We start from the raw sequence: 18,960 nt of genomic DNA, 5'->3' as shown, positions 1-18,960 counted from the left end.
TATTTATTTATTTATTTATTTATCTATTTATTTATTTATTTATTTATTTATTTATTTATTTATTTATTTATTTATTTATTTATATATCTATTTATTTATTTATTCATCTATTTATTTATTTATTTATTTATTTATTTATTTATTTATTTATTTATTTATCCATCTATTTATTTATTTTTTGTATCAAATTAATTATTTATCTTTTATTTTTTTTGAAAGGATTTATTAAATTGATCAAAAGGCACAGTATATAAAACATTTGTAAACTTACAAAACATTGTTTTAAAATGATTGACAATATATATATTTTAATTGATCAGATTTATATATTCCAATTAAGGATGTGCGATATTAAAGAAAAATCTGTTGTCATACTAAATAATTGCATATTTAATATGCAATACTTCTGAGACAATTTAAAAAATAAATCAAGTCGAGTCAAGTTGAGCTTTATTGTCATTCTGCTACATGTGTGGACATACAAAAGAACGAAATGTCGTGTCTTGCCGGACAACGGTGCTACATAAATTAATCATAAATACAAACACAACACTGGACATACAAGCTATTTTTAAAACCTATGTATAAAATATACCTAAAATATCAATATAATGTATAAAACTATACATTATTATATTACTTCATGTTACATATGCATCTGATAAGCTTTTTATATTAATGGACAATGCACAGAATTTGATGTTTCATAATGTTTTACACTACATTTTTTAAATCTAACAAGCTTAGTTTGCAATGTTTACAGAAATGACAACAGATTGTTAAGATTTAATTAATGTCAGTTTTAAAGTTTTGATTAATGCACTTACTTGACAGATTTCATTCATTCATTTTCCTTCTGCTTTTACCCTGGTTTATCACAGCAGAATGAACCGCCACTTGACAGATTAATCTATTTTTAACTTTAGGCGGTTTGTGTAATGTGGTTTGTGATTGGTAAAATTATTTCTAATTGCATCTTTAGTAATTTTTCAGCTAAATACACTGTCTTGTTCCAATAGATTTAGCTGGTTTTGACGCAAAAGAAAATCTACCTTGTTAAAAACCAAAGAATTGTCTAAAGTGACATTTTATGAAAAAGCTATTTTATTTACTAGCTAATAACCTTTTCATTACATATAAAATTAAACATCTGAACCTAATCAGAGGAGCCTCATAAGAAATGCTCATTTACAAGAAAAGAGGTCAGATGGATTTTGCATCTGAACTTTTCATATATATGTATATAATTGGGGGTCCAATTTCGCAAATAATGGCATAAAGGCTTCATCATCAAATATAACAAACAAAGATTTCATATTATTTCAGATAAAATAAAACATCACTAAAACTTCTAAATGTAAACGGCAATGTCTTACTGTTGCATAAATATATATAATATAGTTTTTAAGCATTCATGCTCAAATAGTTACAGATTTTTGAACAAAAAAGCAGCATGTCCACTCTGCTATGTTTTAAAGATGTGTGTTGGCACTTGTTGACTACATTGCCCGATGTGCTAAAAAGCTTTTCATAGGGCAGGCACACAAAGACAATTCTTCATTTATTATTATTATTGCTCGTTTATTTCTACCCATTGAGATATGCATGTTGCCATATGCAGTTTTGTGGTATTTCAATAATTTCGATATACTGCACAGCCCTAATTCCAATCATTTTATGAATGATCAAGTAACACCAAACATTGCCTTGCACACCAAACATTGCAAATATCTGGGCAGTGAAAATGCTGAGAGGCTAGTAACCTTGGAAAACCAATAGCTGCAGTGGTTGAAAAGAGTTACTGCCAAGCCTTGTAAACACCTTATGTTTTTTTGCAGTATAAATGCTTAAATGTCATTATAATGTCACAAATAATGGTCACACTTTATTTCAATGTACAATTCATGTTATTAGCAAACCATTAACAAAGACTTTTAACTCTGTAATCTACTAATTAGCTGCTTATTAATAGTTAGTAAGGTAGTTATTATTGGGTAGGATTAGGGGTTTATAACATCATACTTTATAAGTGCTATTAAACAGTTAATATCTGTATAGTAAGCCAGTAATAACTGGTGTGAATTGTTACTTAAACTAAAGTGTTACTTAAATAACATTCTAGACAGGTTTCATGCGATTCACCCTACAGCTGATTAGTTCATCTATGTTCTGCAGTGTGATTTGGTCCTTCTCTGTCTCTCAGACATTGATGAGTGTGAGCTCCATAACGGCGGCTGTGACCAGTACTGCAGGAACACCATTGGCAGCTTCGAATGTAGCTGTCGAAAAGGCTTCAAGCTGCTGACGGATGAGCGTTCATGCCAGGGTACGACGGCTATAGGCCCAACACAACACAGGGAAGCAGCGTGGGGGTTGTGTTAGCATCTGTGTTTGTAACTAGCCTTGGAGATAAGACAGGGTGGGAGCCAGTATCGACTTGCAAGATTCCTTTGAAGATCCTTAACGCAGACTAAGTGTATAACGCTCAACTCTTGAAGAATACATTTCATTTAAGCACACAGACAACACCCTCTCCTTGATACTAGTCTTCTAAGAAGAGTACCTCTCCCTGTTATTGATTCATTTCTTTCAAACCCAATATGGAATGAGAGCATGTTTGATGCAGTAGCTGTGTAGTTTGGAATTTAAGTACATTTTTTTGTTTGATTCTAGATATCGATGAGTGCTTTTTTGAGCGGACGTGTGACCACACTTGTGTAAACTCACCTGGCAGCTTCCAGTGTGTTTGCAGCAAGGGCTACACTCTGTATGGACTTGCTCATTGTGGAGGTAAGGATACAAATAGCTATTTTAAGAGTGTAAAAATGATGACTATAAAAATAAAATCAAGGGAACAGACTTGCTAAAAGCCTGCGTCAGCACAAGTTTGTATATGTACAGTGGCTGAGAGAGCTCAAATGTGCTGCATGTTAAGAAAATAAATGCAAATAGAAAAATACTAACAAATCTTTGTCAGTTTGACCTTATATTCATTCATCATTCATTTATTTTCCTTCGGCTTAGTCTATATTTCATGGGTCGCCACAACGGAATGAACCGTCAACTATTCCAGCACATGTTTTTTGCAGCTGATGCTCTTTCAGCTGCAACCCAGTACTGGGAAACACCCATACACAATCATTCACACACTAAGGTCCAGTTTAGTTTAGTTTATTTAATTCACATATAACGCATGTCTTTGGATTGTGGAGGAAACCCATGCGAACATGGGGAGAACATGCAAACTCCACACTGAAATATCTCCTGGCCCAGCCGGGACGCGAACCAGCGACCTCCTTGCTGTGAGTGCTAACCACTGAGCCACCGTGCCACCCAGTTTGCCCTTATATGCACATGCAAATTTTCACAACACATGCAAATACAGAAACACACTGCAAGTAGTGCAGATCGCAGCAGAAATGTGTTAGGGGGCCTCAAAAAATGACAGTGTTCGCTACCTGTTTAGAGTTATTGGTGTAGTCTGAGATCTGGGAAGTGAGTTTTTGACCATACCGTTCCTTGTTCATGTATTTTTAAGCCTTAGTAATCTGACAAATTGTACAATTAATGTTAAATAAAGTGATATATTAATGTCATGTTATACAGACAAAACCACTGACTCTAAACTGTAAGTACCTGGGTTCATCACTTTTTGAGGTCCCTGACATTTCCGTTGTGGTCTGAACTATTTGCAGCACATTTCTGTATTTGCACGTGTTCTGAGAATTTGTGTTTTCTCAATGTTTTGTCAAATTGTTAGTGTTTTTCTATTTGCAGTTTTGTTTTCTTAACTTGCAGTGCGTTTGGGCTCTCTCAGCCACTGTATTTGTGGCCATTAAAAATACTTTTAGGATTGAATAAATACATGCAGTGAAAGTTTATTAGTGAAAATTCAAGACATTGGCTGACCTTATTGTTTATGCATTTGTATAAGAGTATTTAAAGAGCCATGAAACCCCTCTCTTTCGGTTCAACTCTACCTCAGAATTAAAAAAAAAAAAACGCTTCATAAAGGGCGCTGTGAGCAGAGGGAAGAGTGGGCGTGGCCAGCAGAGCAGGGGGGAATAAGGAAGCGAACAACTGTTGTCATTTGGCCCACAAAATGAGACACAAACGATGAGGAGACTCATGATTTTGTATTTTACAAAGTTAAAATGCAAAGATATAAACAGTAATTTAATGCCCTGCTACATTTGTTATTCCTAATTTTATATACACATAACCACAATTTGTTATATCATTATAAATATAACCATGTAAACACTATAATTGAGGAGGACTTCTCTTCTCCTGAATTCCGGGGTCTGAATGCAGACACGGTGGATGGCAGTGCAGCAGGTCTCTTGCCCTGTCTATTCCAACCATAAACCCTGCCGGTAATCTGGAGGGTTTTACATACAGGCGTACACAGCAGCACGGATAGAGGCCATGTGTCTGAATCGTAACAAACTCAATTGATAAAAGACAAACTCCACCATTCTGCAATTCTCGAGCAGCTCTCTCGACAGAAATGCTTGCTACAAACCAACAGCTTTGCTGTATCAACCCTGACAGCATGGCGGGGAAACACATGCAACAAACCTTGTGAATCATGGAAACAAACAGATAACATTATGACCCTTCATGAATGGCTAAATACCGCTTGCGGTAAATGGACGCGGTCTCACAGCTTGGCAGGTCTGCATTGCCTTCGGAAAGCACGTGCTCTCATGAATAATTAAGAAGCAGGGTGTTCTTATAGGATAAGAAATCTCAGCTATGAATAATAAAGAGAAACCGACGCATAACTCCACAAGCAGATATTCGCTACGTCACTGATTTTAATCCCGCCCAAAAAATTATTTTAAACCTGGAAGCTGAAATTAGCTGATAAAAGGTCAAAATTATCCAGTTTTTCCCACGATTATTGTCTTAAATGATGTTCAACACACACAAATCTGTTAAAATTGCAAAAAAGTACTCAAGGGTGTCTTGAATCTTTATAAAATAGTTAATTCAAAAATAAAAATTTGTTAAATTTGTTAACTTAAAAATAGATAATCAATAGTTATCTGCACTGTATGTCAAAAAATAATAATAATACAGGTAAAACAAAATACTTGTGACTCTTATGAAGCAAAACAGTTGGCCTGTGCAGGAAACTGAGCACTATTTACAATATCAATACCTTTAATCCAGAGTCTTGGCAAACAGTGCTAAGCTAACTGATACACCACAAAGTGCACATGGTGCAAACGCACACATGAGAGAACACACTCTTAAGTAAAAAAGAAATCATACTTGTCCTCATCTTGCATTTTGCAGTCTAAAAAAGTGGTAAACAAACAGCACCAGCTAATGTGTGAATTTGCGCTAATACACAAATTACTATTGCAGCAGGAAACTTACTGTCCAGACTGTTGTAAATGTGCTCAGGACTATTTTCTGAAGCTGTGTATTAATTTGTGTCATTTCACCAAACTCACAATTGACATATCTTTCCACATCTGCACTTTTTAATCTTTGTTTAATAAATCTGGCTCACAGGCCTGGTTTCACAGGCACCAGGCTCAGGGCTAAACCCTGATCATGTTTATAAATGTGCCTTACAATGTCCATTTTGAGATGATATAAAGACATCAATATATTTTAAGTGCAAGTTGAAACAGCTCAGACTTCCGTTTTAGTCTGGGACTAGGCTTAAGCCTTGTCTGTGAAACTGCGCAATAAATAATTTTTGATGGGTCCCAGGTGAATTATTAAAGAGGAAGTGCAACTGACTTGTTCACCTGAAAAACGTCTTGATAGAAATCTGTTCCGTTTTTGGATTCCTCCCTTCTCAGACATAAACGAATGCAGCTTGAACAATGGAGGATGTGAGCACACCTGCGAGAACACCATGGGAAGCTTTGGGTGCCACTGTCGGGCTGGTTACAAGCTGCACTGGAACAAGAAAGACTGTATCGGTAAGATGAGCCTGACTGACTCTGAATGCCGCCGATGTCGGCTTAGATGAAATCAGTTCTTCGTCCTGGGGAGTGAAAAGCAGGAGATACTTTTGAGTTTCTCAATCTGGCTCTTTTTGTCTGCGCTACTGCTAAACAAACAGAAACCAAATGCTGTCTAACTCGCATCTCAACATTCGTTTTCTCATCTTGAATGTACTGTTTATTGATGAGCTTTTTTTCTGGAACGCTTTCCGTCTAAGCTTCCTCTCAGCATGTGTATGGTGTCTTTATTGTTAAGCCTTGTGGTTTTCACACTCAGAGGCAGAGGACTCTCCACTAGTGCCGTCTCCTGCCAGGCCCACTCTCAACTGCAATAAGCAGGGAGGAGGCGAGCTCTGCTACCTTACCTGCCAATCACAGGTCCATATCAGCAGCGGTGAGTGTCACAACATCTACACCATAGGAAATGGATTTTTATTAAGTGGCCTTAACGACTACGTACTTACATCAGAAAATTAAATTAATGTGTTTATAATGTATTGCAAAACACTTCTGGTTTTATTGAGATGGGTTATTGCAAGGGCCAAACAGAATCTGCGGACATTTTTCGCTATTTCTGCAGAGAATTTTGCAAAAAAAATTTGTAGATTTATGCGGAATGATTTTGGGAGAATTGTAACTAAACTGAATATATGAAAAATAAAAAAATAATACCTTTAAAACTTTTATTGGATGTTTACAATGCAAATCTAATTAGATTCACTTATTTGGTAAACAAAGCAAGTCTCTCGTATAATATACTGTATCTACTAAAAGACCTAAAATAGGACTTTACAAGCTGTATTATAAATAAATCATATAAATATTTTCATATTTGTCAATAATATTACTAAAATTAATTTTAAAACTGAATAAATATAAATGTACACAAGTAAATACATAGACTCTGATCGATTTTTGCACGCACAGATTCCGTGTGGGCCTAGATATGGGTAAGGTTGCGGGTAGGTTTAAGTGTGGGTTAGAATGTAAGGGATGGTCAACGGTGTAATTATAAAACTAACTACAGATGTAGTTACATGCAGGTATTTAATCAATCACAAGAACAATGTAAACGCATATATTTACACAATAAGTACATTCTAACAAACTATTAATTTCAGTGAAAGTACATATTAGTTGAGGCCACTTAATATAAAGTGAGACTGAAATATTTTTATTGTTTTGATGAGGAGAAAAAGGATTCTGCATTTATTTGATCACAAATGCAATAAAAATGTAATATTGTGAAATTTGAACTGCTTTCTAATTAAATGCTAATTTGCTAGTCTCTCATGACCATTATTATTGGTACTGATGAAGATTTTATGTTCTCTCAAAGTGTATTCTCTAAAAGTGTGCAGTAAACATGTATTCTCTAAAAGTGTGCAGTGAACATGTTAATCTGTGTAATCATATGTATGCAGTTAGTGTGAAGTGAATGTATGACCCGAAGAGCAGAGTTATTAGTTAGCAAAGGTAAAACATGAAACCTAGGCCAGATGGGCGAAGTGCCAATAATATACCTGAGTTAAAGGGCACACAGCCAAAAATACAACAGGTGAGCGTCACAGAACCATACAGTTAAAGTCAGAATCATTAGCCCCCCTTTGAATATTTTTTTCTTTTTTAAATATTTCCTAAATGATGTTTAACAGAGCAAGGAAATTTACACAGTTTGTTTGATGATATTTTTTCTTCTGGAGAAAGTCTTATTTGTTTTATTTCAGCTAGAATAAAAGCAGTTTTAAATTTTTAAAAAACATTTTAAGGTGAAAATTATTAACCCCTTTAAGCTTTATATTTTTTCGTTAGTCTACAGAAAAAACCATCATTATACAATAACTTGCCTAATTACCATAACCTGCCTAGTTAACCTAATTAACCTAGTTAAGCCTTTAAATGTCACTTTAAGTTGTATAGAAGTGTCTTGAAAAATATCTAGTCAAATATTATTTACTGTCATCATGGCAAAGATAAAATAAATCAGTTATTAGAAATGAGTTATTAATACTATTGTGTTTAGAAATGTGTTGAAAAAAATCTTCTCTCCATTAAACAGAAATTGGGGAAAAAATAAACAAGGGGCTAATAATTCTGACTTTAACTGTATATGTGGAAAAAGTATGCGAAAAGGCTGAAACTGCATGTATAAAAGCACGACTATGGACACAGAGGCAGATGTTCATGGAGAGACTGTTGTTTGTCTGTTAGCCTCTCGTTTTTATTGTGTATTCTTTTGAAGTCAAGACCCTCTGACTTGACCACTGATTGAAAAATGAGGAACAGAACACAACAGTACTCACTCATTACTAATGTTATAATTGGAAATGTTGCAATCATTTTTTTTTCTGCTTCATATTTTTGTGAAAACTGTACTTTTTGCTTTTAATGAAAATAAAGTTGATTTAATTGAAATATTTGGTTATTTAAGTTCTAAATTTGACCCTGGACCACAAAACCAAAATTGTTATGTTGCACAGGTATGTTTTTTGGCAATGTTGTATTTTTTTTTTTTTGCCAAAAAGATCATGTGCCATAAAGATATTTGGTAAATTTCCTACTATAAATGTATCAAAACTAAACTTTTGATTAGTAATATGCATTGATAAGCACTTAATTTATACCGCTCTTAAAATTAAGGTAATTTTCCTTGTATTTATTTATTTTTTTAACCCTTGGTTTTCAGATTTTTAAATAGTTGTATCTTGGCTAAATGTTATCCTATTTTAACAAAGTGTACATTAATGGTGGGCAATGCGGTGGCGCAGTAGGGAGTGCTGTCTCACAGCAAGAAGGTCGCTGGCTCGAGCCTCGGCTGGGCCAGTTGGCATTTCTGTGTGGAGTTTGCATGTTCTCCCTGCGTTCGCTTGGGTTTCCTCCGTGTGCTCCGGTTTCCCCCACAAGGCCAAAGACATGGTACAGGTGTATTGGGTAAGCTAAAGTGTCCGTGAATGGATGTTTCCCAGTGATGGGTTGCGGCTGGAAGGGCATCAGCTGTGTAAAAAACGTGCTGTATAAGTTGGCGGTTCATTCCGCTGTGGCCACCCCAGATTAATAAAGGAACTAGGCCGAAAATAAAATAAATAAATGAACATCAAAGAAAAACTTTTTATATCTATATATGTAATGCCTGTTATTAGTTTTGTAGTCCAGGGTCACGCACACTTTTTACTATTGAACAATTTGATATGTCCTGGATGAATAAAATCAATGAATTTCATTTATATTCTATACATTTTAATGGTACTTTTGAATAGTACTCGATCATGGTTTACACATAATATGAAGCAGCACAACAGTTTTTAACACTGATAATAATAAAAAAATGTTTCTTGAGCAGCAGATCACTATATTATAATCATTTCTAAAGAATTGATAGTGTGACACCAGAGACTTAAGTAATTATGCTGAACTGTCAGTTTTAAATCATAGGAAATCAATGAAAATTTAAACTACATTAAAAAGAACCTAAATGCAGATTTTACAGTGCTTTTGATCAAATAAATGCAGGCTTGGGGAGCAGAATAAGCTTTTTTTCCCTAAACTTTTTGTGTTTTGTATTGTATGTTTGTTGAAATCTGTCGTTTAGTCTGCATGCTAGAGTTTGCTGGACATTTCTCTAACACCTTCATCTTCATTTGCAGGAGCTGAGGATTCATACACGGTGACCTGTGGCATGCCGCTACCATGCCACACAGGAGGACAGTGGAATGGATCATATTGCCCAGGTAAATCTATGTCGATATGTGCTTGGATTTGACAGTTCCATGGTTGTTGTTTTTTAATCTTCATTCTTTTTAATGCTTAACACTTAAATTCTGGGTTAATTGTGTACCTAAAACCACCAATAAGAATACAAACACTGTTTTGAAATGGGTAAAAATGTGTAATGTCACTGAATTATAAAACTGTCTTCACAAATTAACATCCAGAGTCGTGAAATGATCATTTTTAGTCTTTAACCATGATGCTAAGGTGACCCTGGACAAATAATATCTCCCCATCGTTACACTCACCATCCCTCATGGCATTTAGTGCCTTTAATATCTCTTTGGTATCCGTAAATTGTCTAAAATATTTTATCCATGGTGTCTAAAACTGATTATCATTATATTGCAACATAGATTGTTCAAACACAACTGGTAAAAAAAAGACAGCATGAAAATAAAAGGAATTTTATTGGGTAATTTGGCCCGCTTGTGCTTATAGGTTTGAATACCCATTTTTTATATGGTTGTCTATATATGACATCATACTTTTATGTAAATAACTTATCCCAAATGAGAAATATGACACTTGTAGAAGTCACAGTGTTCCTTTCTGTTACAGGTTCAGGCATCAAAACCATTGCCACATTTAAATCTGGACAGGGGAAGTGCAATCTGAAGCGGAGTCATGAAAATCTTGCACAGAGCTTCAAAACTGCCCTGTCAGGTACGAATCTTGTGTTGAAAATCACCACAGTTTACTATTAAAGTGCCAAATTGTTTGCAAAGGCAGTAAGTTTGAGTCTGAATCCGCCCTGTTAATGAAACACTTTGATGACTACATCATTCACATTATAAAAGCAAAAGGGAAATCGCTTGTTTTCTTTTTATTTCCTCTCTGAGTCTTTATGGAAATACAAAGAAGAGAGATGGAGAGAGCTGATTCACCAACATGTTTTATATTGATATTTTCTCAGCTGATATATTAGAGCTGTGGTGAAAAATCATTCAAGAATCGATTCTGCATTGATTTACAAAATGCATTATTATCCTCTAGATTCTTGCTATTCTTCTTGCACAGATTTATGCTTTACAAACAGCCATACTTATCCAATTGCTTACAAATACCGCTTAATATTAAATAATCATTAAGAAAGTTAGGAAAGAGAGTGTTCATAGTGAGACTTTCATAGTGAGAGTCAACCTCATGAGTCTTTTTGTGTATGGTCAAAAACTAGCCTAGATTCTGATCTGCTGTTACGTAGCTGTCTAGAATACTTTATTCTGATTGGTCAGTTGTGACATTCCAAGGTATGTCTAGAGAGTGGCGCGGGTGTTAACTTGTGTCACCTGTGCACCACACTGGTCTCGAGTCTGATGGAGAAGCTCTGGAAACTTACCAGGAGAGACTGTAGTTGTCCATGAGGAGTTCTGCTTTGTTGCTTTGTGTTTATTTGCTTATTAAAATTATTGAATGTTCGCTGGTTCTCCCGATGACTAAAAGCCATCAACTTAATTACAGTATGTTATTCCAAGATAACAACCGCTGAAACTAATAACACAGGCTTCTCTTGGTACTTCGAAGCATCTTGACTATCAGTGAATACATTCACATTCATATATATGCTTGTCTGTTTCGCAGATTTTTTTTTTTGACGACTTGGCGCCATTTTGTAACTGAATAACATGTAGGTGAGGGTATACTCAATTCAGCCATTTTTGTATTTGTTAGCATTTGCCTTTTGCTCAGTAAAATGTTTTGTGTATATTTTTGGATATTTTGTGGCAAGTGGTCATTTAATAAGCGGGATAAAGTACATCCAGCCGGTTGGGTTTGCAGAATAAAGCTTTTCAGTATTATACAACAGCAATACAAAATACAACTCTTTGCATTGGGATGCTGATAAGCCTGACCTGACTTTATCCCTTATACTGCTTTAAAAGCTCAGAATCAATTCAAGAGAGAATAATGACATTTTGAAAATCGCAAAAAGATTGAAAGATTTTTCAACACAGCTCTGTTATATATTAAAATAAGGGTCTGCGTCATTTGCTGAAGGTGAGAAAGAAGTTTTTGTTAGAATCTAGTCTTCTAGTATTAGTTGACCAGCCGTGTTTGAAAGAGTTTTTCAATAGAGTCCAAGCAATCAATCACACTGACCTTCCGATCACAGTTTGAAAGAGTCCCACACCCTTCAGTTGAAATAGTTTCCCCCCCTCTGTTCTTTCCTTCTTCTGCCTTCTGCCTTTTCATTGTAGATCCTTTAAATCCATGAAGTCTTTAATATCTATTTACTCAGATAAAAGAGCCACCGAGAATGTCCAGTTCAGCTTTGTTAGCCTGCACTGTGCCTCTTCAAGCAGACAGCAACGTAGCCGGCATGGGCGGAAGGCTGGCGAGGAGGAAGGCTCCTTCATTACTGCACAGTTTGAGCTGGATGTGAACCTGGAGGAGGTAACAGGTTGGTTTTGTGTACCGCATGCGTACGTTTCGCTATAAACCTTCTCATTTGCTTGCTCGCATCTCACCCTCTTCCCGCTCCTGTCGCTGTGACTAAAACAAGCCAACAGGTGAAAGTATCTCCTGGTTTATGATGGAAGTGAGCACTGTAGACAGCATGAACATTGTGTGCATTTATGATGATGCTGTTGTGGATGAAATATGGTATCTATTGTTTCTCTCAGCAGAGGGCTGTGACCTGACTTGTGTTCGGCGGCGCTCTGAGAAGAGGCTTAGGAAGACTATCCGCACTCTTCGCAAGTCCATTAACCGAGAGCAGTTTCATGTGCACTTTGCTGGATCAGAGTATGAACTGGCTAAGAAACTCGTCCGACCCGCTGACCCACCAGATCACTGCGGCACTGGACAAATTCTGCTGGACAAGAAATGTGGTGAGTGCATTGTGAAAATTGATGTTTAGAGTATTTAGTGCTGTTGTCTAACTGGTCTTTCTTTACAAAGTGTGCACTTAAATTTTAAACTACAGCTGTCAATTAATTATATTTGTTCATCAAGTTCATTTTAAAGAAGATTATTTAAGGTGCAGGATGTAAGTTTGACACTCAGTGGTTGAACTAGGTATTGCACTCCTGGTTGAAAACACATGCAAGAGCAGGTTGCCAGATTGACAACATCAACAGGGGTGTGTCTGACTGTTGAGCCTAAAGGCTGATTTAAGTCGTGTTCTAAATAAAAGCAATGGCACGCGATAGAAGGAATATTTTCCCTATTAAAAGAAGTTTTTGTCCTAAAAATCCTGAAATTTCTCACAGGTGAACTACAGGATGAACTATGATTACCTCAGGTACACCTCATGTGCTTCGTTCAGTGTTAAATGCTAATAATGTGAGTTTGAATGACATTTTACTTGAAATTTATTGGCATATTACTGAAAGCAGCAGCAGAAAGTTCACCTCAGGTCTTGAAAATAAAAAAAAATGGTTTGAAATTTAACTTCAGAACTGTGACTTAGTGCAAGCCAACAAGTATTAGTGATTCAGCATGTACATTTTATAGTGTTAAAAGGTTTAATATGTATTAATTAGATTATAAACCTTACCATTACGTTGGAGTGCAGTAAGTGCACTATTCTGTGCTTCTGAATGGCTGTATTTAACTTTCTGTCATGTTTCCTCTGGTGCAAACAGCCAAATTGCTTATCACTGCAGATCTCGTCACGTATTGTGTTGTTAGGACACAGGATTACAATGTAACCTGCTCACTTATTGTTTACATTTGTAATATTTATGTTATTTGGTAATGAATAACCACCTCATTTGGTACTCTGAATCTGCATCTTATTTCGGAGGCTTTTACTGTCCACCGTAGGGAACCCGGAGTGCTAAAATATATAATTGGCTAAACTGGCAATGAAAACATTCCTTTCAAAATAGTAGTAATGTTCTAAAAAAATGTTCTAGTAAAAATCTAAAAAGACGCTACACTACTAAACACATGATAGATTTGATTGCTCCGGCAACTAGTTTGAAATGATAGCGGTGCATTTCTTGGATGTGTATCGATATTTAAACGGATTGTGGACTAAACATTTCACTGAATTGGATTGGCTGGACCCTTTGTAGTGTAATTATACCCTGTTTGTTTAAATGTTATGAATCTGTGGACAGACAGGAGTGGCAACAAGTTAACACATTAAATCTGGTTTAGAAACTGCCCCAAAAGAGATGACCGTTTAAAGTCATTCTTGTGTTAAATGCAAAAAGCATAGACATGGAAAATTAGTTTAAGAAATAAATACAGAAAATAAATATAAATGGTGGTAAATGACTAATAAGTAGGGCCAGACAGAATCTGCGGACATTTTCTGTGGAGAATTTTGCTAGAAATCTGCGGATTTCCGTGAAATTTTTTTGGGAGTATCATAACTAAAACCTTAATATGTAAAATAAAAAATAATATCTTTTTATACTTTATTTAATGTTTAAAATGCAAATCCAATTAGATTCACTTTATTTGGCAAACAAAGCAAGTCTGTCATATAATATATCTACTAAAAGACAGAAAATATTACTTTACAAACGGCATTGTACATAAATCAGATGAACATTTTCACATTAGTCAATAATATTACTGTAATTAATTAAAAAAACTGTATAAATATAGATGTACACACATTTACTCAAGTAAATAAACTGAATTAATGATGGGCTAAAAATCTGTGGAATTCTGCGGAAAATCTGCGGAATTCTGCGTGCGCAGATTCCATGTGGGCCTACTAATAAGTAAGTTGAGTCATCTATTATTTGATTTATTCAAACGTATTCACCAACAAAGTAAACAGATTTCTATATGAATGGACCATTGAAACATTGGTTTAACTGATTCCTTCAAAACGCAGATTCATTCAGAAAGGAAGCAGCATGGTAAAAACTGCGCTAAAACTTTAAAAAGCCATTTTTTTCCCACTACTAATTAATTGAATTAACACGTTAAGTCAACCAGGGTAAAATGGTTTTGCTGCCATTGCGAAATTGATACAGAGAACTACAGACATTTTGGCTCACTCTATTATATTTACTTAGCCTGTTTGAGGTTCAGGTCACTGATTACGTCTACGGCAGTATTTCAAATTATAGAGTATTTGGATAGTAAAATAGTAGAAGTGGATTTGGCATGAATGCATGCCAGGTAACTGACAAATATGAGGTGTTTTATATAGCATAATATGTATGGTGTGAGAGAGTTGGCATGAGCGAGACTGGGAAGCATAAAGCTGATGTTGGCTCCTACAGCTGAATGCTGTTCCAGCACTGAGTGACAGACGTGCTTCAGATCAACTCAGCACAGTAAACGTTCATTGACTTTCTTCAGCCTCTAGAATAAACATCTCAATGGGTCTGTATGTGAGGAATAGCCAACTCTTTGTCTGGAGGACTCATTGTGTTTAACATTATCCTATTGACTTCATTGTCTTTGACATAAGGCCCTGTCTTTTTAAGAGGACTGTATTGCTGAGGTTGTTTGTTATCTTTTATTGTAGAAAAGTCCATTATCTTTTACAGGCTCAGTTTCAGCGGTAATACAGACAGCTAGAGGCTCTTAGCTTTTCAAGGGTGTCACTTGCTGTAAAGTGTTCTTTGTAGGAGTCTATGAGTAAAATGTTATAGCTCTGAGATTGCACTTTCATAGCTCCAGAGACTTAGTAGACTTATAACTCTGGAATGTTTTGTCCAAGTATCATTTATTTCTGGGATGTTTCAACTTTTGTTTGATCTTGGAAGGATATTTAGAGATTCAAGTTCATATTGAAATGTCAGACTTCAGATTGCTGCTTGAGATGTTGAATTTGAGATTTGGTGAGATTTTGGAACAAAGCAAAAGTTCAGATTCTGAAAGGATGCATTCATTTGCCAAAAAGTCACAGTAAGACAAATTATTTTTTATATTGTAAAGTATTATAAACAATTTTCAGTATTGCTGTAATTTTTAAGATTTTTTTGAGGTTCTAATCAGCATAAAATAATGATCAAGTGACATTAAAGACTAGAGTAAATAAGGAAAATTTTGTTTTGTTTTGTTTTTTTGATCAAATAAATGCATCCTTTTTTCAAAAATGTTCATAAGTCTATATAGTTTTGTTGTCTACAAACCTACTGTCGCTACCTGTGTCTATTTTGAAGTGGATTTTGGAGTTTGCAGTGCTTCAATCTCTTGTTTCCTCAGGGGGGTTTTAAGTGTTTGATCCACTTTAACTGGAGTGGTTTAATTCTCCACCGGAGAAAGATAATGGAAGAGAGTGAAGAGAGAAAATTGGTGACCGATGAGCAGTTCCTTCCAAATTGTTTTACAGATCCCGCAAGTCCCACAAGTCTAACTTTAAGCAATAAAAACCTCTTGCCCAAGTTGGGTTCACTGTTTTACAGATCCAGGCTATATGTTTACATCTCATTTAACATGCTCTGCAAACCATGCCAAGTAAAATGTACACACTTGCCAATAAGTAATTAATTGAATCCATGCTGAATATGGAAATGTTAGTATTGCTATTTTCAAAAGCAGACGGACAATTAAGGTACACAGACGTGCAGTGTCCAAGTGCCAGCTCTGAAAAGAGCTTAATTTTTTTTCCTCCCTTTTTTTTGGCCTCCCCCACTGGCTCGCTTCACTAAGTGCAGTTTAGTCTTTTCAGTTTGCCCACTCCATTGTAAATCCCAGTGGGGCTTGTTCAGGCTCCTGGAGTGATTGGGGAAAATCTGTGCTTCGACAGTGCTTCCAAGATTTACAGAACTGCATTTTCTTTCTAAAGAGTGATCATGAAAGATATTCTACCTAATTAAAGGGCTAGCTCACCTAGTAATTAAAATTGTCATCATTTACTTACTCTTATGTTGTTCCAAAACTGTATGACAGAACGTCTGTGGAACATGATGGAGGATATTTTGAATTTTCGAATATCTCAATGTTTTTTTCCTTCATTGTTTGACTTACAGTGAATGAACACGAACATTCTTCGTTCCACAAAAGACAGAATGCCATACAGGTTTCTGGAATAAAATTATGATTGAATGTTTATCTAAGGGACTAATTGACTTAAAGGCTCTGTAGACCCCAGAATTATAATTCTGTCATTTGTTCACATTCATGTTGTTCCAATTGTGTTCATAGTTGAATCAAAAAAAGAGAAAAATATGTAATTAAATCTAAGAAAATTCTGTTTTCCACTAAAATTATGTTTATCCATAATTTAGACATTTCAAAACATTCATAGAGAGGTTAAACATAAATATGAATTTATCTTTTATAAGATGAATTGATTTAATTTTGACTTTTGACATATAAATGTTAATTTATAATATTAATGTCTTATGCTTGCTTGATGTGTGCCGACCAATGTGATTCATTTCTGCATGTCAACCAGAAGCTTCTGTTTCCACTCACTCATCAGTGTTTATATGTTCAGCATACTGTATAAGCAATCATCACATAAGGATTTATTTTGAACTTGATTATTTTAAAGTGTGAGTGACCAGACCTTCAATTGAGGGGTAGAAATTGCTCACATTTGATTAAAAATATAATCATTTGAGTGACAAAGATGAACAAAAGATTGAGAAGTTTGGAACAACACAAGGGTGAATAAACGCTGACAAAATTGTCATTCTGAGATAAACTAACTTTTGACAAATGCATTGACGTTTGAACATGTAATCCATTCATTAAGTATTACCAAAAATGAAGAACTGTAGATGAACATCAAAGAGCTTGCATAAGTTGGCCGCCTCGGCTGCCGCTTTGCTCTCCTGTCCATAAATGTGCTAAGTTATTGTTTGCTTGTTTGTTTTTTTAGGGGGGTTGGTTCAGAGGGCTGTTTATTCAAGCAAACAGTTTAAGTGCCAAATTCCTCCTTAGGAAGGGCCACTCTGTGTGACCCCAGCCAGTGAGCGGCTCAAGAGAATTGACTTCAGCGACACCATGGGAATCAATTAGCATCAGCTGTTTGGGCCCCTGCCTGATAGGCGCAAGGAGCGATTGGGCTCCACCGAATGGGGGGATTCACAATCCTGACCCCTTTTATTGGGTTCAGCTCCTTACCACTGTGATACCATGGTGTTTGCCTATGTCATCAAATAGGCAAAAGCCGGGGGACTTGAATAGAGGTGAAAGGTCCTTTAAACCTCTTTGGGACCATCAATTCCAAGATTCAATAGAATCGTTGCCTTGCATTTGAAAGGCTTCAAGGTTTTTTTTTCTCTCTCTTTTTTTCAATCTTTCACTCTTTTCCTCTCCTCTCTCTTACTCCGTCGCTCTGTCAAATAAAAGCTGCCCGGGACAATGTGACGGTGGCTCCTCATGGTCATTCAGGATTAACAAAAGAGAGGAAAAAAAAATGAACTGCTCTTGAGAGAATTACATTTTCTTCTTCTTCTTCTTTTGGAAAATCGGGCAATTTGCTGAGGCACACATAATTGTCATGCTGTTTAAGCCTTTGTGGAATTAGCCATCATTACCATAAAGTCTCGGGAATAAGAGGTTTGTCTAAATTCTCCCGAACACTGTCAGTTGGATGTTTGCACAGAGACACTAAGATGAAAGGAACATTTCTAAATTGCCATGCTTACTGGGTTAAAGGACTGAACCGTACCGGCGAGTGGCTTATTTTAAGGCCGAGTGTGTGCAAACACTTTTGAAAGCGTGGCTATAAATCAGAGCGGTTTATAAAGCGAACATTAAAAAGACTTTGTTCCGCTCCCTTTAATCAGACATCATAGGTTTGTGCGAGGTAATATTCCCTTTGAGCATGTTCGGTAAGGTGAGGGATTGTGTATGTGTGTGAGGGCTGTTTGATGTGGGGTTCAGGCAGCTGTGGAAAGGCTCAGTTCTCTTATTTGTTTGAATTTTTGGCATAGCTACATCAGGTCGATTTGCAGAGCCCCCTTTAGCAGCTTAATGTGAGGCCCTCCTTTGTGTTCCAACTTGTTTCATCTCATTTTGAGTTTTCTCTGTGCTAGTCAAATGCAGCGTTGGCACGTACTATGATGGAGAACAAGGGAGGTGCTTTCTTTGCCCCCCTGGGACGTACCAAGATGAAGAGGGGCAGGTGTCGTGTGACGTGTGCCCAGGACCCGAGGCCAGGGGAATCCCGAGAACCGCAGGAGCACGCAACATCTCAGAGTGTGCAGGTGAGACTTCACACAGTGATCGTGAATGAACAAGTCTGCAGCTTTTCTATTATCTCATTTCTTTTGAGGTTGGCGTCTGTCAGCATATAATATATATATATATATATATATATATATATATATATATATATATATATATATAT

The 18,960-nt window shown here is 36.0% G+C and overlaps 1 protein-coding gene across 5 annotated transcripts in view; it reads left to right on the top strand.

The window, feature by feature from the left end:
* Positions 1-18,960, top strand: part of scube2 (signal peptide, CUB domain, EGF-like 2) — a 42,570-nt gene that overhangs the window by 13,727 nt on the left and 9,883 nt on the right. For 2 of the 5 annotated variants that reach the window (XM_056461480.1, XM_056461477.1), the window contains exons 9-17: positions 2,204-2,326; positions 2,674-2,790; positions 5,823-5,945; positions 6,247-6,363; positions 9,614-9,697; positions 10,299-10,403; positions 11,977-12,138; positions 12,362-12,568; positions 18,647-18,817. In XM_056461480.1, the coding sequence (XP_056317455.1) occupies positions 2,204-2,326; positions 2,674-2,790; positions 5,823-5,945; positions 6,247-6,363; positions 9,614-9,697; positions 10,299-10,403; positions 11,977-12,138; positions 12,362-12,568; positions 18,647-18,817 (1,209 nt within the window). The remainder of the gene's footprint in view (positions 1-2,203; positions 2,327-2,673; positions 2,791-5,822; positions 5,946-6,246; positions 6,364-9,613; positions 9,698-10,298; positions 10,404-11,976; positions 12,139-12,361; positions 12,569-18,646; positions 18,818-18,960) is intronic. The other 3 variants (XM_056461479.1, XM_056461482.1, XM_056461481.1) reach the window with 3 other exon arrangements.

Source organism: Danio aesculapii, chromosome 7 (assembly GCF_903798145.1).
Source record: "Danio aesculapii chromosome 7, fDanAes4.1, whole genome shotgun sequence".
NCBI lineage: Eukaryota > Metazoa > Chordata > Actinopteri > Cypriniformes > Danionidae > Danio > Danio aesculapii.
The sequence above is the reverse complement of the archived record's forward strand: the minus strand, read 5'-3'. Positions and strand labels throughout refer to the sequence as shown.